Source organism: Marmota marmota, unplaced genomic scaffold (assembly GCF_001458135.2).
Source record: "Marmota marmota marmota unplaced genomic scaffold, marMar, whole genome shotgun sequence".
NCBI classification, from domain to species: Eukaryota; Metazoa; Chordata; class Mammalia; order Rodentia; family Sciuridae; genus Marmota; species Marmota marmota.
The window spans coordinates 4,789,893-4,814,096 of NW_025999946.1; the positions used below are offsets into that span (position 1 = coordinate 4,789,893).

Here is a 24,204-nt window from a genome sequence, read left to right on the forward strand (position 1 = left end):
TATAAAGAATATAGGGTAGAAACTGTAATATCTCAGATCCACACTGCAAGAAAGGAAGACACAAAGAACAGGGAAAAACAAGGGAGAAAAGTGCCCCCAGACAAACCAGGACACTATAATGACAGAACCCATGGACAGGGAAGTGGATGGAATGTCAGAGAAGGAGTTCAGAAGGTTCATAATTAAAATGATCTGTGAATTAAAGACTAACCTAAATGAGCAAACACAGGCAAAAATTGATAACTCCAACAATGAGATAAGAGAACAAATACAGGTAGCAAAAGATTACTTCGAGAGAGCTAGAGACCCTGGGGGGAAAAAAAAACAGTCAGAAATCCTTGAAATGAAGGATATAATAAATCAAATAAAAAACTCAATAGAAAGGATAACCAACAGACTAGATCATTTAGAAGAAAGAACGTCAGATAATGAAGACAAAGTATACAATCTGAAAAATAAAGTTGATCACACATTGAATAAAGTTAGAAACCATGAACAGAACATCCAAGAATTATGGGACAGCATCAAAAGACCAAATTTAAGAGTTATTGGGATAGAGGAAGGCACAGAGTTTCAAACCAAAGGAATGCACAATCTCTTCAATGAGATAATATTAGAAAATTTCCCAAGCATGAAGAACGAATTGGAAAACCCAATACAAGAGGCTTACAGAACACCAAATGTACAAAATTACAACAGATCTACACCAAGGCACATTATAATGAAAATGCCTAGCATACAGAATAAGGATAGAATCTTAAAAGCTGAAAGAGAGAGGAATCAGATCACATATAGGGGGAGACCAATTCGTATCTCAGGAGATTTTTCAACCCAGATCCTCAGAGCCAGGAGATTATGGAACAACATATATCAAGCTCTGAAAGAAAATGGATGCCAACCAAGAATCTTATATCCAGCAAAATTAAGCTTTAGATTTGATGATGAAATAAAAACCTTCCACGATAAACAAAAAGTTAAACGAATTTACAACTAGAAAGCCTGCACAAAAGAACATCCTCGGCAAAATGTTCCACGAAGAGGAAATGAAAAACAATGATGAAAATCAGCAGAGGGAGGTATTACACTAAAGGAAAATCTAATCAGAAGAGACACCAAGTCAAGTTAAATACCAAAAGTAAACAAAAATGTCTGCGAGTACAAATCATGTATCCATAATAACCCTGAAGGTTAATGGCCTAAACTTACCAATCAAAAGACACAGACTAGCAGATTGAATCAAAAAAAAAAAAGAAAGAAAGAAAAAGAAAAAGAAAAAAGAACCAACAATATGTGCCTCTAAGAGATTCATCTCATAGGAAAAGATAACCACAGACTAAAGATGAAAGATTGGGAAAAATCATACTACTCACATGGACTGTGGAAGCAAGCTGGGGTTTCTATCCTCATGTCAAATAAAGTAGACTTCAAGTTAAAGTTAATAAAAAGGGATAAAGAAGGACACTACATACTGCTCAAGGAAACTGTATACTAATAAGACTTAACAATTATAAATATATATACCCCAAACATCAAACAAACTCTTCTCAAGTTCAAGAGTCAAACAGACCATAATACAATGATTTTGGAGAACTTCAACACACTTCTTTCTACACTGGATAGATCTTCCAAACAAAAGCTGAACAAAGAAACTACAGAACTCAATACAATCAATAACTTAAACTTAACTGACATATATAGAATATTTCAACCTTCAATGAGCAAATACATTTTTCTCAGCAGCACATGCTGCCTTCTCTAAAATAGACCATATATTATGCCACAAAAAAACTCTTAGCAAATATAAAAAAGTAGATATACTACCCTGCATTCTATCAGATCATAATAGAATGAAATTAGAAATCAATGATAGACTAAATAATTTGCTACTGAATGAACAAGGGGTTACAGAGACATTAAGGAGGAGATCAAAAAAATTTTAAAGGTGAACGAAAACACAATGTATTGAAATCTCTGGGACACTATGAAGGCACTTCTAAGAGGAAAATTCATTGCATGAAGTTCATTTCTTAAAAGAAAAAAAGTCAACAAATAAATGACTTAACATTACATCTCAAAGCCTTAGAAAAACAAGAACAAGTCAACACCACAAACAATAGAAGACAGGAAACAATTAAAATCAGAGCTGAAATCAATAAAATTGAAAAAATGGACAAAACAAAAATTAGATTCTTTGAGAAAATTTATAAAATTGATAGACCCTTAGCCATGCTAACTAAGGGAAGGAGAGAGAAAACTCAAATCACTAATATATGTAATGAAAAAGGAAATATCATAACAGACACTACAGAAATACAAAAGAAAATTAAAAATAATTTTGAAAACTTGTACTCCAATAAAATAGAAAATATTGAAGGCAGTGACAAATTTCTAGAGCTATATATGATTTGCCCAAATTAAATCAGGATGATATACACAATTTAAACAGAACAATTTCAAGTGATGAAATTGAAGATGCCATCAGAAGCCTACTAACCAAGAAAAACCCAGGACCTGATGGATACACAGCCAAGTTCTACAAGACCTTTAAAGAAGAACTAATAACAACACTCTTCAATTTATTCCAGGAAATAGAAAAAGAGGGAGCATTTCCAAACTCATTCTATGAGGCCAATATCACCCTGACTCAAAATCAGGCAAAGACACTTCAAAAAAAGAAAACTTCAGACCAATATCTTTAATGAACATAGATGCAAAAATTCTCAATAAAATTCTGGCAAATCAAATACAAAAACATATCAAAAAGAGAGTACACCGCGATCAAGTGGGTTCATTCCAGGGATGCAAGGTAGGTTCAACATTCAGAAATCAATAAATGTAATTCATCATATCAATAGACTTAAAGACAGGATCCATATGATTATCTCAATAAATGGAGAAAAAGCATTTGACAAAATACAGCACCCCTTCATGTTCAAAACACCAGAAAAACTAGGGGTAACAAGAACAAATCTCAACATCGTACAAGCTATTACAGCATTCTAAATGGAGAAAAATTGAAAGCATTCACTCTAAAAACTGGAAAAAGAAAAAACTGGAAAAATTCCACCAGAAAACTTCTAAAACTAGTAAGTGAATTCAGCAAAGTAGCAGGATACAAAATCAACACCCATAAATCAAAGGCATTTCTGGATATCAGTGACAAATCCTATTAAAGGGAAATGAGGAAAACTTCCCCATTTGCAATAGCATCAAAAAAAGTAAAATAAAACACATGAGAATCAACAAAAGAGGTGAAAGGCCTCTACAACAAAAATTACAGAACACTAAAGAAAGAAATTTAAAAAGACCTTAGAAGACAGAAAGATCTACCTTGTTCTTGGACAGGCAGAATTAATATTGTCAAAATGACCATACTACCAAATGTACTATACAGATTCAATGCAATCCCAATCAAAATCCCAATGACATTACTCATAGAAACAGACAAGGCAATCATGAAATTCATCTGGAAAAATAAGGGACCCAGAATAGCCAAAGCAATCTGTTAAGAGTGTGTAAACAAGTCAAAATGGCGCCTGGCATTTTGCAGAGGGAGTGGTTTGTGAAGTAACGCCAGCGAGCCATTAAATGTGGAGATTCCTTATTGGTTGACTGCTGTATCTAGTTTATGTTAATTAAGATATGCTGTGTGTAATGTATATATACCCCTCCTGTCCTACAATAAATGGCTCCCACTCCTGCTGTATCAATGTACACAAGTTGCTCATCACCCCTCGGGTTATTTTGCTGCAGCCGGATTGCGGCAGCAATCTTTAGCAAGAAGAGTGCACCTGTTGGCATTACTATTCTAGACCTTAAACTATACTACAGAGTAACACTAACAAAAACAGCATGGTATTGGCACCAAAATAGACCTGTAGACCAATGGTACTGAATCAAGGACACAGACTAATCCACAGAACTACAGTTATCTCATATTAGACAAAGATGCTAAAAACATACATTGGAGTACAAAAGATAGCCTCTTCAACAAATGGTGCTGGGAAAACTGGAAATCCATATCTAACAACATGAAATTAAACTTCTATCTCTCACCATGCACAAAACTCAAATCAAAGTGGATCAAGGATCTAGGAATTAAACTAGAGACCTTGCACCTAATCGAAGAAAAAGTAGGCCCAAACCTCCATCATGTCAGATTAGGCCCCAACTTCCTTACTAAGACTCCTATAGCACAAGAATTAATATCAAGAGTCAGTAAATGGGATGGATTCAAACTAAAAAGCTTCTTCTCAGCAAAAGCAACAATCAGTGAGGTGAATGAAGAGCCTACTAATTGGGAACAAATTCTTACCACACGCACGTCAGACAGAGCACTAATCTCTAGAATATATAAAGAACTCAAAAAGCTTAACCTCAAAAAAACCAAATAACCCAGTCAATAAATGGGTCAAGGAACTGAATAGACACTTCACAGAAAGATATATAATCAATCAACAAATATATGAAAAAAATGTTCAACATCTTTAGCAATTAGAGAAATGCAAATCAAAACTACTCTAAGATTTCATCTCATGCCAGCCAGAATGGCAGCAAACAAAATACAAACAAAAATAAGTGTTGGTGGAGATGTGGGGGAAAAGGTACACTCACACATTGCTGGTAGGACTGCAAATTTTTGCAGCCAACATGGAAAACAGTATGGAGATTCCTTGGAAAACTTGGAATGGAACCACCATTTGAACAAGCTATCCTACTTGGGGGTCTATACCTAAAGGACTTGTAAACAACATACTACAGGGACACAGCCACATCAATATTTATAGTAGCACAATTCACAATGGATAAACTGTGGAACCAACCTAGATGCCCTTCAGTAGATGAATGGATTTTAAAAATGTGGCATATATACACAATGGAATATTACTCAACTTTAAAAGAGAATAAAATCATGGCATTTGCAGGTAAATGGATGGAGCTGGAGAATATAATGCTAAGTGACGTTAGTCAATCCCCAAAAAACCAAATGCCAAATGATTTCTCTGATTTAAGAATTCTAATTCAAAATATGCTATGGGGGTGGGGGTGGGAGGATTAAATGAACTCTAGATAGGACAAAGGGGAAAGGGGAGAGAGGGGAAGGGAGGGGACACAGGGACAGGTAAGACAGTGGAATGCAATGGTCATCATTACCCTAGTACATGTATGAAGACACGAAGCATGTGACTCTACTTTGTGTATAACCAGGGATATGAAAAATTGTGCTCTATATTTGTACTATGAATTGTAATGCATTCTGTTGTCATGTATAACAAATTAAAATTTAAAAAATTTAAAAAAGAAGGGCTAGGGATGTGGCCGAGTGGTAGAGGCAGAGTACGCTTGAGTTCAATCCTCAGTGAGGTGCCATGCCATGACACAACAAAAACAAAAGACGGTGGGAAAACATCTTTTATGGAATGAAAGAGAAAACAAAAACAAAAACAAAACCTATCAAATCAGAAGTACACATCTGGCAGAAAACATCTGTCAGAAATGAAGGTGAAAGGCTGAGGATATAGTTCAGTTAGTAGAATGCTTACATTGTATGCACAAGGCCATGAGTTCAATCCCCAGAACCAAAAACAAACAAACAGATGAAATAGACATTTTCAAACATATGAAAGCCAAAAGAAATTATAACCAACAGATACAAATACAAGAAATGAGAAGGAATGCCTTTTAGGCAGAAGGAAAAAGGTATCAGGTGGAAACCTGATCCTAACTAAAAGGAAGGATAGGTACTGTAAATGTTAATTATATGAAGAAATATATGTTTTTGTTCCTTTAATTTAAATCTCTTAAAAAGATATGTGACAAAACAAAAATCATAATAATGAGTTACGGTGCTTATAAATATGTACAAGTAAAATGTGTGTTGCATGTTAGGTGAATTACAGATTAACAAAGGTTGTTTTGTTTTGTTTTTGCAGTGCTGGGAATTGAGCCCACAGCTTTGGGCCTGCTAGGTAAGTATTCTATCCCGTAGTTGTACTCTCAGCACCCAAAAGCCATTTAATAAATTGAATAAAACATAATTATTAAAAATTTTAAAAATGTAAATACAATGATGATAGCAGAAAGGCTAGGAAGAGTAAAATGGAAGGATACTATTGTAAGATATTTATACTATATGTGAGGTCATATAGTATTAGTTGAAGGAAAATTGTGATGAATAAAATATGTACATTATAAACCCTAAAATAATAATAAAAAATACTAAGCCAACAAAGGAGATAAAAGTATTGGAACAGAGGCTGGGATATGGCTCAGTAGTAGAGTACTTGCCTGGTATATGTGAGGCCCTAGGTTTAATCCCCAGTACCATAAATGGATGGATGGATGGATGGATGGATGGATGGATAGATAGATAGATAGATAGATAAAATAAAGGTTCACTGACAACTAAAAAAGTATTTTGAAAAATACTGGAATAACCTAAAAGAGGGGAGGAAAGTGAAAAATAGAATAAAGAGGAGAAATACCAAATACAAATACCAAGATGAAGAACTCAAATCTAATCATATTGATAATCACATTAAACAGAAATGGTATAACCATTCCAATTCAAAGGTAGACATTGTCAGCTTGAGCAAAAAATAAGACTAAAGTATATGCTGTCTATAAGAATTGCATTTTAAAAATAAAGACAAAAGTACATTAAAAGTGGAAGAGAAAAAAAGATATACCATGAAATCAATAATTAAAAGTAAACCAAGTTGGCTATATTTATATTAGACAGCATATTGCAGGGAAAAGTACATTACTGAGGACAAATATTTCATAATAACACTCAATTTGACACTTTATTTGTTGAATATCCATCAAGAATATGTGGCATCCTAGTTATTTAATATAAGTCTCCTCTTGCTGGAACTATTTTGAAATATATCAAGCTCTGAGAAGAGTATACATTTACCTGGCACATGGAAAGGTGTTCTTTTCATCCAAATGCTGAAAAAGAGGCTAAGAGCTAACAGTTATTTTGATATTCCTTTCTGCTGAATATACCACACAAATTTCAAAACTATAATCTTTCTTATTAATTTGATCAAAATTAATCACACTATGCCTATAAAAATCTGCATTTTTGTATAAACAGGTAATACTACCATAAAAGTCCCATTCACCTCCACTTACCTAGATGTCTTATCAGTATATACTCATTAAAGCTATAAGCAGTTTTCAGATTGGGACTACATGTCTATTAAAATTCCACTGACAGGGCTGGGGATACAGCTTAGTTGATAGTGTGCTTGCCTTGCATACACAAGGCCTTGGGTTCAATCCCCAGCAGCACCACCACAAAAACAACAACAGCAACAACAACAACAAAAAACATTGACCCCAAGTTGACTAGATGCATTATAATGAATAAATATTAAAACTTAGTTATTTGCAAGTTGGCTTATATTTTAGGATTCAACTACTATATATTGAAATACACGGAATTATAATTGTCAAGTTAAAAGTACTTTTTTTTTACGGGGGGTGGGGGGGTGGGGGTGGCAGGAGGGGTGTCTCAAGATGGTAGAATAGAGAAGGTAGCTTTCCTGGCTGCTCCATGGCATGAAAGCAGACAGGTAGCTTCTTAGCAAGTGAAGTAGTAGAAACCTTCAGGGACACTATAGTCTACAGCGAAGAAACTCTACTGCCTCAGATCCATACTGTTAGATGGGTAGACAAACAACATGAAAAAGCAAGGGAACAAATTGTTCCAAACAAAACAAGATAACTTCAATAACAGAAACAATTAACACTACCAAAGAAGAAATGTCAGAGAAAGAGTTCAGAATGTACATAGTTTAACTGATCTGTGATGTAAAGGACAGTATGAGGAGTGAAATCGGACAGAAAATATAGGAACTGAAAGATAACTTCAAAAAAGAGACAGAGATTCTCACAAAACAAAACAAAACAAAGCAGATATCCTTGAAATGAAGGAATCGAAAAACCAAATTAAAAATTAAAATGAAAGCATCACCAACAGACTAGATCACTTGGAAGACAGAGTTTCAGGCAACGAAGACAAAATACGTAGTCTTGAAAACAAAGCATAAAAGATGTTAAGAGACCATGAACAGAACTTACAAAAAATGAGATACCCTCAAGAGGACAAAATTTAAGATTTACTGGGATAGATGAAGGCTCAGAGACACAAACAATAGGGATGCACAATAGTTTCAATACAATAATATCAGAAAATTCTCCAAACCTAAAGAATGAAACAGAATATCAAATATCAAATACAGGAGGTCTATAGGACCCCAAATATAAAAAATGACAACAGATCCACATCAAGGGACATTATTATGAGAGTGCCTACTATATAGAATAAGGATAGAATTTTTAAGGTTGTCAGAGAAAAACAACAAGTAACATTTAGTGGGAAACCAATCCAGATCTCAGCTGATCTCTCAACCCAGACCTCAAAGCTAAGAAGTTTTGGAATAATATATACCATGTTTTGAAAAAAAGGCACCGAAAACATACATTGGATAAAACATAGACTTTTTGACACATGGTGCTGAGAAAACTGGAAATCCATATGTAATAAAATGACAGCGGAGCACAACAGACACTAGGATGGCAATTTGTAAATCAATGGATGTGTAACTGATGTGATTCTGCAATCTGTGTATGGGGTGAAGGTGGGAGTTCATAACCCACTTGAATCAAAGTGTCAAATATGATATGCCAAGAAATTTGTAACGTTTTGAACAACCCACAATAAAAAATTAAAAAAAAAAAGAAAAATGTACCATGTTCATGGATAGGCAGAACCAACATCATCAAAATGGCGATATTACCAAAAGTTCTCTATAGGTTTAATGCAATGCCAATCAAAATCCCAACGGCATTTCTTGTAGAAATAGAGAAAGCAATCATGAAATTCATATGGAAAAATAAAAGACCCAGAATAGCAAAAACAATGCTAAGCAGGAAGTGTGAATCAGGCGGTATAGCGATACCAGACTTCAAACTATACTACAGAGCAATAGTAACAAAAACAGCATGGTACTGGTACCAAAACAGGCGGGTGGACCAATGGTACAGAATAGAGGACACAGAAACCAATCCACAAAACTACAACTATCTTATATTTGATAAAGGGGCTAAAAGCATGCAATGGAGGAAGGATAGCATCTTCAACAAATGGTGCTGGGAAAACTGGAAATCCATATGCAACAAAATGAAACTGAATCCCTTTCTCTCGCCATGCACAAAAGTTAATTCAAAATGGATCAAGGAGCTTGATATCAAATCAGAGACACGCCGTCTGATAGAAGAAAAAGTTGGCTACGATCTACATACTGTGGGGTCGGGCTCCAAATTCCTCAATAGGACACCCATAGCACAAAAGTTAATAACTAGAATCAACAAATGGGACTTACTCAAACTAAAAAGTTTTTTCTCAGCAAAAGAAACAATAAGAGAGGTAAATAGGGAGCCTACACCCTGGGAACAAATCTTTACTCCTCACACTTCAGATAGAGCCCTAATATCCAGAGTATACAAAGAACTCAAAAAATTAGACAATAAGAGAACAAACAACCCAATCAACAAATGGGCCAAGGACCTGAACAGACACTTCTCAGAGGAGGACATACAGTCAATCAACAAGTACATGAAAAAATGCTCACCATCTCTAGCTGTCAGAGAAATGCAAATCAAAACCACCCTAAGATACCATCTCACTCCAGTAAGATTGGCAGCCATTATGAAGTCAAACAACAACAAGTGCTGGCGAGGATGTGGGGAAAAGGGTACACTTGTACATTGCTGGTGGGACTGCAAATTGGTGCAGCCAATTTGGAAAGCAGTATGGAGATTTCTTGGAAAGCTGGGAATGGAGCCACCATTTGACCCAGCTATTCCCCTTCTTGGTCTATTCCCTAAAGACCTAAAAAGAGCATGCTACAGGGACACTGCTACATCGATGTTCATAGCAGCACAATTCACAATAGCAAGACTGTGGAACCAACCTAGATGCCCTTCAATAGACGAATGGATAAAAAAAATGTGGCATTTATACACAATGGAGTATTACTCTGCATTAAAAAATGACAAAATCATAGAATTTACAGGGAAATGGATGGCATTAGAGCAGATTATGCTAAGTGAAGCTAGCCAATCCCTAAAAAACAAATGCCAAATGTCTTCTTTGATATAAGGAGAGTAACTAAGAACAGAGTAGGGACGAAGAGCAGGAGAAGAAGATTAACATTTAACAGGGATGAGAGGTGGGAGGGAAAGGGAGAGAGAAGGGAAATTGCATGGTAATGGAAGGAGACCCTCAGGGTTATACAGTGGAGGGGGTAGAGAGAGAGGAGGGGAGGGGAGGGGAGAGGTGGGGAGGGGGGAGGGTGGAGGATGGGAAAGGCAGCGGAGCACAACAGACACTAGGATGGCAATTTGTAAATCAATGGATGTGTAACTGATGTGATTCTGCAATCTGTGTATGGGGTGAAGGTGGGAGTTCATAACCCACTTGAATCAAAGTGTCAAATATGATATGCCAAGAAATTTGTAACGTTTTGAACAACCCACAATAAAAAATAAAAAAAAAAAAAAAAAAATGAAATTAGACCCCTATCTCTCACCTTAAACAAAACTCTAAGTGGATCAAGGACCCAGGCATTAGATTGGAGACCCTGAGTCTATTGAAAGAAAAAGTAGGCCCAAATCTCCATCATACTGGTTTATGGCAAAATTCCTCAACAACACTCGAAATGATCAAGAACCTGAAGAGGATGGGAGAAAATCCTTGCCACCTGCACCTCAGATATAGCATTAATCTCCAGGATATATAAAGAACTAAGACAAATTAACACCCCCAAACCAAATAACCCAATAAATAAATGACCGAAGGAACTGAACAAACACTTCACAGAAGAAATGGGATGGGTCAACAAATATGTGAAAAAATGTACGACATCTCTAGCAATTAGATAAATGCAAATTAAAACTACACTGAGAATCTATCTCACTCCAGACAGAAGTACAATTATCAAGAATACAAGTAACAATAAATGTTGGTGTGTAAGTGGAGGATAAGGTACAGTCACACATTGCTGGTGAGACTGCAAACTGGTGCAACGACTCTAGAAAGCAGTATGGAGATTCCTTAGAAAATGTGGAATGGAACCACCATTTGACCCAGTTATTTCATTCTTTGGCATATACCCAAAGGACTTAAAATCAGTGTACTATAGTGACATGGCCACATCAATGTTCATAGCAGCTCAATTCACAATACCTAAGGTATGGAACCAACCTAGATACCCTTCAATAGATGAATGAATAAAGAAATTGAAGTACATATACACATGGACTATTACTCAGCCATAAAGAAAAAATAAAATTACGGCATTTGCTAGTAAATGGATGAACTGGAGGCTATCATGCTAAGTAAGCGAAATAAGCCAATCCCCCCAAACCAAAGGCCAAATATTTTCCCTGACATGTGGATGCTAACCAACAATAGGTTACATGGGGTTGGCGGGGAGAAGTTGAGGTTCACTGGATTAAATAGGGGGGAATAGGAGGGAGGAAGAAAGAGGGGTTGGGAATGGGAAAGAAAATAGAATTAATCAGACATAACTTTCCTCTGTTCATGCATGAATACATGACCAGTGTAACTCCACATCGTGTACAACCACAGATGAGAAGTTATACTCCATGTATGTATGACATGTCAAAATACCTTCTACTGTCATATAAGTCTAAAAAAAATAACAACAACAACAACAACAACAACAGATGCAAAAGAAACTTTAATTCTTAGTCTTTTTTATGTCAGGATCCCTTTGCCTTCTTAAAACCTATGAAGGACCTCAATGTGCTTTGGTTTGCGTATGTTGTATCTATGATTTTTATTCTATTTAAAATAAAAAATGGGAACCTTTTAAAAGTAAAGTAACATCAGAATACATTGTCATTTTCATAGTCAACTTAAATAATACAAATGTATCACACCAAACTTTAAACCATGTGCTCACTGAAAATCAGATACTCAAATTTAAGATGCTTAAAATATTACATGAATCCCTCTTGAAGAATCACACAAGAAAAACACACTTACCAAAACCTCAAAGGAAAATCAGACCACTTTAAGAAATGAAATAAAAGGCAAATAATAAAAAGGGGAAAAATCTTTAATTCTTTAAATACTTTTCTCACATAAAGGCAGAAGAAATAACATGACTTTCTATTATACAATCTTCTCAATGTAAGCATTTATATAACAGTTATGAAGGGGTAGGATATGCTGTGCAGAGGAATCAATAACAATACTGTAAAGCCTACAGCAGTGCACATAAATATGGTGTAGGAGACATTAACACTAGACTGAAAAAAATAATTATATTTTCAATAAACATGTTCTTACTGGATAATCAATTTTCTACACGTCTTACCAGCTGTTTCACACAGCTCAGGTAGAGGAATGGCAGCAGCTGTTTAACCAAAACCATATATTATATGCATATGAGGTGCTTTTAATTTTTCATAGGTATCTACTTATTTGTGAGCAACCCATTTAATTCATATTAAATAAAAACAAGGTAATCATGGGGTGATTAATCCAGGAGCATTTTTAGTATTGTTCTATTTTAGAAATTAATTCTTAACCAATTATTTTTATGTCAGAGAACTTAATAATTCAAATTACATGCTGCCCTTATTCCTGGATTTAAGAGATTTGTCACGATCAATGTTTCTGAAATATTAAATTAAAACATGTCATGGTAATTACTATGGAATAAATAGCAATTAAGATTTTTTAGGCAAATAAACTCAAACTGTTTGCAATGAATATTTATGTTACTAACATTTTCCCACACAATGCATGAGTCACTTGTTACAAGTTGCCTTAAAAATGTAAAATGTAAGTTGTAGAATTACTTCAAAAGAGCTAAAAAAACTGACTTAATAGTACAAAATTCTGTGCTTGGTTTTTAAGTATCTATGTATAATGTATCTATAAAGAGGTAGAATTTCAGGTAAATAATACAAATTAGGCTACTTACAGAGAAAGATAGTATTTATGCTCCGTATTTATAATGGTGAACCAAATGTATACTCTGAGATGGGTAAATAATTTATAGGACAAGTAAAAGATAATTATTTAAAAATGCATATCAGCCAACAACTATAATCTATCATGATAGTCCAACCCCACAATTTGCATTAAATAAATACTTACGGCTATATAACAAACTCTTGCTTTTTCTACCAACATCCAGTTTTTCTCCAGATCAAGATGTTCTTCCTTTTTGTAACAATTGGCAGCTGCAAGATTAGCTACAAGGGACCTAAAACAACAAAAGAAAAAGCATATATCATATTCAAACTGGTCAGGTATTTTAGAATAGTTAAATATTAATATTTCCTGCAAAATTTCCAATTTACAAAATTTTAATTCTTAAATACTTCCATTAGATATTTTTATGAATGCAAACACTATTAATTTTGTTTTGAAAACTTGGAAACTTCTATGTTTTCTTTGAGATAAAAAGAGATATGATAACCCTTCAAAACACCACTTGGTATTTTGAGAAAGTGGAATTTAAATTTCCTCGATACTAAAATAACATCTACTATTTATATTTAATAGTTCAAAATGCAGTTAAGAAAAAAGCCTACAAAGTCATTCTGCAAAAAGAAATCCCTATAACCAAAAACTATTTATTTAGCAGTGCTGGGGGTCAAACCCAGGGCCTAGGGCTTGTTAGACAAGCACTTTACCACCAAACTATGCCTCTAGGCCCTCAAATTTCACTTTTTATAGTGGAAAATATCTTCATAAAAATAAGACCAACATACTATAATTGACAATTTAATACTTTAAAAAACAAGCATGAGATTAATTTCATAAAACAGACATATTAATGTAGACCATATTTACTAAGAGGAATTAATTTGCAAACCAGTACATTCTAAGGACTGGAATCAATTAGAATTAGTTTCTATACTTAAAAACTCTCTGAGCTGGGTCCACTTTATAGCTGGAAAATCTAAGCAGGATTCTGTATTTAAAATATTGCTACAAGTGCCACCTAGATCGTTTATTTATAGCCCAATAAACAAACTTAATGAAATAAAAAAATTATATACATTTCATATAAATAAAAATAAATAGTTTTCTTCCTCAGTGTGACCTGGAACTTAGAAAATTCCTTGCCATTTTTTCTCTTACTAAAATAATAACAGTATGGTATATAAAACAATCACCTCATTATTTGAAAGTAGGAAAAATATTCTATTCCAAAACATATTTCCATTCATCCATATGCATCTCTTTATGTTCAATTAAATGAAAAAAAATGAGAAAGAAATATGAATCAATATACTCATGCAAAGTAAGTATACTGCAAACTTATAAAAATAGTTGTATTTTTGGTGCTGGGGATTAAACACACTCTTAATATATAAAAATATATTAATAACTATGACTTTAGAAAAGTTTTGGTAAAAATGGATGCCAAATAACAATAGACATTTCACTGAGTGCTGTAAATGGCTCTGGAGGCTGAGGCAGGAGGATTGCCAGATCAATTGCAGCATCAACAATTTAGTAGGGCCTAAGTAACTTAGTGAGACCTTGTCTCTAAACAAAATACAAAAAAGGGCTGGAGATGTGGCTCAGTGATTAAACACCTCTGAGTTCAATGCTGAGTACCAAAAAGGAGGGGGAAAGAAAAGCAAATGCTTAAGCACTTCTGGTATCAAGTACTAAACTTTGTTTAATAATAAAATTATTTTTTGAATTTTGAGTTTTATATAGTGGTAGTAAGGTTACCAGCTTGATCTAATATAATTTATCAACACTGTTGGGTTTCAGAATTTGAATAATCAATTGGATAGAAAGAGATCCACTTGCACCTGTTTCTGACTACCCATATCAGCTGAATAATAGTGATCTCCATAACCATAAAATTAATATATAATTTAAGCATTCAACATCTGGAGACCTAATATTATCATAACTGTTCTTCAAAATAGAAATTTTGCAAACAAAAACAATTTAGCAATTTTAACTCTTGCTTGAGTGGTGTCAGAGGCAAAACTTAACCCATTTCTAATGAATGGGGAAACTGTGCATCTGCAGATTAATATTTCTTCTAGAAAAAGTGAAAAGGGTAAAAGTGTAAATGAGTATATTTCAATGTGTGAATACTGGATTGCTCAATATATTGAAATTTTAACACCATCAAGTTTTGCACACAAAATGAAAGTTAAAGAGAAGCTCTGAAAACAGCATTGGCGCTCTAATTATTTTTTGAAAGTCATATTTTATTTATTTTGTAACTACTATCCATACTGATCCTTAGTATACAGAATAGCATCAGGTTCTTAATAAACATCTGCTGGAGGTCAGGCAGGCAGCCAAGCCAAAATAAAAGCAGCAATAAAGGGGATTGAAGAAAGTGTGTTCATGGGGCAATTAAAAATGGAGGGAAAGAAGAGAGTGGGAAGAAAAAAGGAATGGAGGAGGAGAGACTAAATATTTCCAACTGCCAAGAATGCAAAATTTCTAGCAAATCACTATTTAAAAAGAGACAATTCTAACAATATCATAGTTAGGAAAGTTACTGTAGGTTTCCCTTGCAAGGGGGAAAAATACCTATGCTAATATGGGAATTATTTTAGCAATACATGCATATACTGAAGGAATATTGCCATGTAGCTACAAAAGAACAAATCAAATGCATGGACGGCCCTGAGAGATATATTACAAGTTCACCTGGAGAATTTTCTAGTAAATAAACCTGTATAAAAATATACTTGGAGTGGCAAAGTACCCATAAGTAAAATTGTTTAATATGGACAGTTGACTATTTTTCAACAATGTTTTATATGACCCAGTTCATTTGAAACTGGATATAATGTAGTACTTTATATATGTAAAATGCACAAATACAAACACACATATATACACAACACATGTATGCATGGATTTTGAGATTCCAATCTCAGGTTATGGTGAAAAGATCATCCTACTTATCTAATCTAGCTATGAGAAGTTGAGCAAAATATTTTTCTTTCCTGAGCCTAATTATAAAAGACCAAACTCCATTATGCCTCATGAATTCAACAGCAGGGTTAACAAAAGTAAACTGAAAAATGCAGAAGGCAAAAATAATATAAGGAAGAAGGGTTACTGAACACTTAAAGAAATTATAAACATGAAGTCTAAATTCCAAATTCAGATTGGAATTCAGATGTCATCAGTGTTTACACAGCCAATTATTATCGGTTTCCACTGAAATTACACCAACCTACCTGTTGCTACCAGTGATGCATGCAGCACAAGTTCCTGTTGGCTGCTCATTCTGCTCATAGTAATAAGCATCCACATGAGCTTCAGCAGCTTTTCTCTTCAGGATCTCTCCAAATTTATCTATCCCAATGCATCCAAAAAATGTTGCTGCTTTGTGCGGCTGCTGAATCATCCACTGAAAAATAGGAACATAAATAATTTAATGGGTCATAAAAATGGTACACATAGTTCAGTATTCCACCATGGTTAGTGGCATAAAAGGGATGCTTTGTGAGAAATTGGCTGTTATGAATGGAATTTCAATTCTGTACTACTGCTTATGATAACAAACTTGACACATCAGCAATGCAAAATCTTACTACTTTAGGGGAGTATAATGAAATATACTGGTTTAAGGACTCAGAGGTAAAAGTCATATCGTCAAATGCTGGCTTGGTATAAAAAAATAATAGTAAGTTAAGTAGCATAGCACCATCATAAAAAGCCCAGAAACTTCTCTGAAGACTTCCTGGGGGTTTAATCTTCTTCTGTCATGAGTTGTATAAGCAAGAATATGTGTCACTTAACATGTCTATGCCTCACTTTTCTCACCTATAAAATGGAGATATTTTATAAATACATTTTATAAAGTTGTTAAAGATTAATTGAAATAATATAAGCCAAAGCATATTCATTGCTGAGCAGAATATCAACCACAGAGTAAACAACATATATTAGCTGTGGTTGTCACTACTGTAGTACTTCTTATAATGATCCTTCAAATATAAATTATTGTAAAATATGCTCATATCTACTAAATGCTTTTAAAATCTCAAACTTTTTTTGCTATAAAAGAATGATGATGGAATTCTTTTATGATGCATGCTTTTTCAGTGATTTGAACTCTCTTGCATAATTAGCTCAACTCCCTGAGAGCTCTCATGCTTTTGTGATTCTAAAGTCACCATTGTTTATTTTAAATATAGTCAGCAAAACACTCTGTATATAAGTAATGTACTACTTTATATATGGATAATGCATGTAAAAAGTATCAACATTGAAACATATTATCAAATATTTAGAATATAATGCATGTGCCAGGCTTGGTGGTGCATGCTTGTAATCCCAGCAGCTCGGGAGTCTGAGATAGAGGACCTCGAATTCAAAGCCAGCCTCAGCAGTGGCAAGGCGCTTAGCAACTCAGAGAGACCCTGTCTCTAAATAAAATACAAAATAAGGTGTGTTGAATGTCCTTGAGCTAAATCCCTGGTACAAAAAAAAAAAAAGTTTGCATATCCAATAAATGACATTCATTTCTTAAAAAAAAAAAAAAAGAATATAATGCATGTATATTTGAGAGGTAAAGCAATGATGAGAGAAGTAAGATAAAAAAAAAAATGCTATAGGAGTGAGAGAGAGTAACTGCATAAAGACCAGCAATCTCATCTTTAGGGATTTACCTTGAAGAGACACACACAAATATAAAATAATATAGTATAAAATAATATAGTATTCCTTGAGATACTATTTGTCAAAAAGTTACAGCAACCTAAAAGTCTATCTATAGAAGACTGCCTAAATAAACTAGGATAAATCCATTCAGTAGAATACCACATAGTCATCACAAACAAAAAGTAGATAAAAACAAAACCCAAATAAAACAAGAAAACACTCTATAAAACAATCCATCTATATGAAACAATTTCTAGGATATTTTGTGAAATCAGAAAAAAATTTTCTAAAAAGTAAGGTTTAATAATAAATATACGGTTGGGGTTGTAGTTCAGTGGCAGAGTGCTTGCCTGGAACATGTAAGGTACTAGGTTTGATCCTTGGCACCACATAAAAATAAATAAATAAACCAAAGGTATTGTGTTCACCTACAACAAAACAAGATTTTTAAAAGTAAATAAATGATTTAAAGAAAGAATAAAAATCAAGAACATATATTATTTAAAAACATATGGAGAAAGCTTCAGGACACTGGATTTGGCAATGATTTCTTAACATAACAACAAAAGCACAGGGAACAAAAAGGAAAATAGACAAATGTGGGTAAAACAAATTCAAGTACTTCTGAACAGAAAAGGACAATCCAATTAAGTGAAAAGGCACCTTATTTCCAAACTATACATCTGATGAGAGGTTAATATCCAGAATAGATAAGGAACTCCTGTAACTCAAAAACAACAAAACAAATAACCTGATTAAAAAATGGTCAAAGGACTTTAATAGACAGGTCTCAAGTATGTATTATATGTATGTATTGTACACATACACACAATGGGCCAATAAGCACATGTAAAGAAGTTTAACATCACTAATGAATGATGTGGGAAATGCAAACCAAAACCTCAGTGAGACCTCATTTCACACTGACCAGAATGTCCACTATGAAAAGAGTAGAAAATAAATATTAGTGAGGAAGTGGAGATACTGGAACCTTTATGCAGTAAGGGCGGAAATGTGAAATGGTGCAGTCACTCTGAAATAGTGAAGGAAGTTCCTTAACAAAAAATAAGAAGAAAGATATTAACATATAATCAAGCAATGATAATTGAAAGCAGAATCTAAAAAGAGATGTCTGCCCAGCCAAGTTCATTATAGGATTACTTGCAATAGCCAATTGGTGAAAGTAATCCAAATATTCATCAATAGAAAAAGAGATGAAGAAAATTAGGTATACATATATATATTATATATATAATATATATATTATATATATAATATATATATTATATATATAATATATATATAAATAACAGAATATTATGCAATCTTAGAAAATAAGGCCATCCTGTCATATGCAACAAAAAGGATGAACCTCAAGAATATTCTGCTAAGTGAAATAAGGTCACTAAAGGAAAATATTTTATGATTCTACTCATAGTCAGAAAGGAGCAAAGAAGTTTGCAAGGACAAGGGCTAAGGAGGAGGGGAATTAAATGTTTGGTAGGTATAGAGTTTCAATGATGCAAGTCAAAAAGTTTTGGAGACTTGCTCTACAGTAACCCAAAGAAACTGTACACTATTGAACTATACATTTAAAAGTTGACTAATATAATTATTTATTCCAGAAATAAACATTTCACAAGTTTTAAAAGACAAACTCTTATGAGTAGCATGATCCTCTGCCATCACCCTCTACACTTTTTGTTCCAATCAGGTCATGAATCACACTTTTGTTTACCATATCCACATTATCTATATTACCTCTTTTGAGTTACTTATCAACTGTTTTGGTATTACAGTGCTTGTGTTCAAGTACCTCTATTTTACTTAATGACAGCCCCAAATGTAAGAGTAGTGACACTGGCCATTTTCTTACAGTATATTGCTATAACTTTTCTATCATTAGTTATTATTGTTGCTCTAATGCTGTGCCCAATTTATAAATTAAGTTTGATCATAAGTATGTATACATAGACAAAATGTAGTATACCTAGGGTTCATTACTATTTGTAAGTTGAGGGATCCAGTGGGCAGCTTGAAACAAATCCCCCATTGATAAGAAGGTCTACTATACTTAAAAAAAAAAAAAAAATCCCAAAACCAAAAAACCTAAAAGCAACTTATACCATGGTTACATTACATTACATTTACTTACCATTAACATAATAGTAAACCTCCTGTGAAATGAATGTGGAGCCATTATAAGTAATCTAGCATATCTGTAATCAGAGAGTTTATAGGTTCCAACTACAGTCTGGACAAAGAGCTATATGAACTCTATGCTGTTTTTAAACTGATTTATTAGTTACTCTGCAATCAGAATTTAAATGAATTAAAATGCCTACATTACAAACCAATAAACACAAAGTATCAATAAATAATCACAAAAATAGATAAACAGAAGAAATATTCAGCAGGTTTTGTTATAAGTTCACCATTAAATATTTCAGCACAGGAAACTAGCTGACATTTTAGCTATTTTTGGTAGCAAGACACTGACAGAATGGGACCTTTACTTTTGATCATGTGATTTACACTCAAAAATTGGTCTATCTAGTAAGACACGGTGGCACGCGCCAGGTACTCAGGATGTTGAAGCGAGAGGATGGCAAGTTTAAGGCCAGCCCTGGCAACTTAGTGAGATGCTGTCTTAAAGTAAAAAATAAAAAGGCTCGGGGCTGGAGCTGTAGCTCAGTGTAGACCGCCCGCTTCATACTTGTGAGGCACTGGGTTCAATGCTCAGCACCACATAAAAATAAATAAAGATATTGTGTCCAACTATAACTAAAAAAATATTAAAAAAAAAAAAAGGCTGGGAATACAGCTCAGTGGTAGAGCAATTATTTAACACGCATGAGGCCCTGGGTTCAATCCCCAGTACTTAAGGGAAGGTTTAATTTTACAGAAGCAATTATGAACTAGAAAGGAAGTAGAGGCACACATCATAGCACTTACCTCCTTTCCTGTTTTAATAATATTACCATGGTGCCCCTGGGGAAAAATACCATTTGTTAACCAATTAGTTCCAACCAAAAGTATTTATTATATTTATTTCCTAAAATTTAGTGCCTCTTGGGTACTACAAAACTTTTAAGCTCAGAATCAGACTGGATATCACCTCTCTCATTTCCTGTTTCACCTTGATTTTTGTGCAGAATTTACTTTTTATCATAGTCACCCCACGAAAAAAGGAAAAGGTTTTGCAATGTACGTATGATGCCAATGAAAGGAAAGTAGCAATGTAATGGAAAAACTGAAATATCTAGAGCTAGTTGTACATGCCATATTTGAAAGATGTCACTGGGTTTCCCTTGAAAATTTATATATCCTGCAGACTATGTGGGTTTGTTATAGCACCCTAGGAAACTTAGGAGCACACAGTTTGGGAAACAAGAGTATACTGCTAACAGAAACAATGAAAAAGAGAAATAAAAGAAAATTAGGAGTAGAATGACAAAGCAACTAGGTAGGAGGTTACTGCCTAAGGGGAAAGGTAGGCCTAGACCAGATAATTAAATGTCACTTTAAAAAGTTTAAACTGCATTCTGTAGGTAGAAGAAAGCTCAAAAAGGGTTTTGAGCAAAGGATTGAGATTATAAGGCATGGTGCCTCACTAAGGTAAGGAACAAGGAGAAAATTTACAATTGAATTTAAATAGGTACCGAATAAATGACACATGAAATTTCACATTAAAAGTCTTTTAACAACACATGGAAGGATTCTATTAACTTCACATTCCAGATGAATTTCTTCTTCATCACTTAGATACAGCATTTAGGACAATGTAACTGCCAATGATACCTAAGAGCCAGTAATTTCTAAGAAAATGCCTTATACTTTTAATTCAATTCATAACTGAATGATGAAGAATGACACCTAGATACTAAAATAGTTGCAAGATAAGTCAAAGAAATTTTATACCAGAGGCATTTCAGGAAAACTGAAAAGCACAACTAAAAGAAATTAAATGTCAAAACTGGGAAAGAGCAACAAGCACACTGCAAAGGAAATCAAAACTGAAGGAGACTGATTAGGAAAATACCATCTATCACACTGTTTTATGGAAGAACTGATTATTCATAGAGGGCTCTGATACAACCATGAGAAACGAGGTGGAATACAAGATTTTCATAAATATTAAGAACTCATTCTTGCTCAATACCTTCTATGTTATGTCCCCTTCCTAATAAAAATGCTCCGTTTTTCCCGTTGGGAAGCATTCTATTAATAAAAGTTAATTGCTAACAATATTATCCCCAATAACTGTTTGTTTGTTGTTCTTCATAAATACCTATTAACACTTTTTTTTTTTTCTTGGTACCTGGGATTGAATTAAAGGGCACTCAACCTGTGAGTCACATATCCAGCCCCCTTGCCTTTTTTTTTTTTTTTTTAATTTAGAGACAGGGTCTCTCTGAGTTGCATAGAGCCTCCCTAAAATTGCTGAGGCTGGCTTTGAACTCATGATCCTCCTGCTCAGCCTCAAGAGCTATTGGGATTACAGGCATGTGGCACTGTACCCAGCATCTGTTAACATCTTTTTCTCTGAACAGACTTTGGGAAACTTTAGCCTAGTAGGGAAAAAAACAAACAAACAAAAAAAACCCATAAACTTGAGACTCAGGTAGATCCAAGTTTATTTATCCATTTGTTGGCAAACAACCTACTCTATCACAGGTCATTTGTTGAGCAATTATTGGGAAGACTGAATAAGTAATGCAAGCAAGGAGCCTAAGGCAGTGTTTGTTATAGAGTACTAATGATAATGATAAAAGGAAACTGTTGAAATATGAAAAGAATTCTTAGTCTATATATTACCCCAATTCATTCTATCAATATTTTTACTTCCCTAATATTTGTTTGACATTATTTTAATTAGCAATAGATAAAGCAGTGTCTCTTGCTATACAATTCCTCTGAATATGACCTAATCTGCTCCCATGGTTTCAATTGTCATCTATATGCTGAGACTCTTCATCTCTATTTTAACTTTAGACCTGTCTTTAGATGTCCGACCTGAATACCTTAATACCTACTGAGTCCTGTTTTTGCCTATTAAATTGATCTATTTCTATTTCTATCATCACTTTCACCAAAGCTCCCAACTTCTCAATTAAGACTACTGCAAAGTTCCTTTTAAATTTTTAAAAACTAAAACATCTTCATGTTCCATAAAGTTTACTACCTAAAAATGTACAATTCAGTTGGTTTCTGTATATTCACAAGGTTGTGCAACCATCACCATTATCAAAGTCCAGGACATTTTCATTATTTCAAAAGGAAATGTTTATCCATAAACAGTACCTCCCCTTCTCTCTCTGCTCTCATAACCATTTGCAAAAGCTTAACTCATCTCCCTACCTTCTATTTAGTTTTCTTCCAATCCACTGCAATTTGAATGGTTTTCCTAAAGCATCCTTCAATAGTTACCCAAATTTCTTAAGCAAAGTTCAAATGTAAATAACTTAATGAATGAACCATCAACTGCTTCTCTGAGTTCATTATAAGGTATTAACACTCTTCAATGTTCCAGTACTTATTCTGTCTCCTGTTCTTTCTAGCTTCCTATTTAGGTTTTAGGTCTTATTTTCATGAGCAATAATTTCCTGAACTCTAGTCTAGATGTCCAAGTTCTATGTTGCCACAGCAAATTGTATCATTCCTATTATAAAATTATTTTCATTTAACTATAATTTTCTGTTCAACAGACTACTTTCTTAGTTCTTTAACAGTTGTAGGGTACATTCCTAAATCTAAAAAGTGGCTGCTACATTCCAATCAATATTACAGACTAAAGTATGTTACCATTTATTCATTGAGATGTACATACACAGAAGCTGTTGAGCACATAGTAGAAGGACCTACTCAGACTCTGGAAATAGCCAAACAAAACTTTCTAAGAGAAATATGAGGAAACTTCTCTCAGTGGATATTTAGCTATGAGGGGTTTAGGACATCATACCACACATCATGGCATTTGGCATACTGAATATTTTAAGCTAAAGGAACCTAAAGAACAGAAGTGCAGAAAGGACTTTCTGATCCCTCCCTCATGTGAGAGGTATTCTATTACCTGGAAGAAGGGAACACCCTTATCTTAGAAGAAGGCAGGACACTGAGATGCTTTTGAAGACAAACAGAAGCCTTGCTGACTTTCCCAATTTACTACTCGTAGCTCATACCTGTTTTGTACCATCATATATTCCTACAACTCTCTACTTTTCGTCAAACTTAGTATCAAAATCTGTCTTTCATTTCATTTAAGAAGCCTCCACATCATGTAAAACCTACATTAAATAAATCCGTATTTTTTGTAAACCTGTCTTTTTTGCTACATTGGCCCTAATTCATAATTTAGAAGACAGGAAAAAAAAAAGATATTTTTTCCATTACAACTATAAGTAGGAAGTAGGAGATATACAGGTCTTGGGTGAGATAATTTTTTTTTTTTTTGGTAGTACTAGGCATTGAACCCAGCAACATCTTCA

At 34.0% G+C, this 24,204-nt stretch overlaps 1 protein-coding gene across 8 annotated transcripts in view; it reads right to left on the reverse strand.

Moving 5' to 3' along the window:
* Positions 1–24,204, reverse strand: part of Adk (adenosine kinase) — a 483,935-nt gene that overhangs the window by 255,803 nt on the left and 203,928 nt on the right. For 4 of the 8 annotated variants that reach the window (XM_048801839.1, XM_048801837.1, XM_048801843.1 and 1 more), the window contains 3 exons: positions 20,672–20,707; positions 16,288–16,460; positions 13,208–13,316 (listed from right to left, as the gene is read on the reverse strand). In XM_048801839.1, coding sequence (XP_048657796.1) covers positions 13,208–13,316; positions 16,288–16,460; positions 20,672–20,707 — 318 coding nt within the window. The remainder of the gene's footprint in view (positions 1–13,207; positions 13,317–16,287; positions 16,461–20,671; positions 20,708–24,204) is intronic. The other 4 variants (XM_048801842.1, XM_015504610.2, XM_048801841.1 and 1 more) reach the window with 1 other exon arrangement.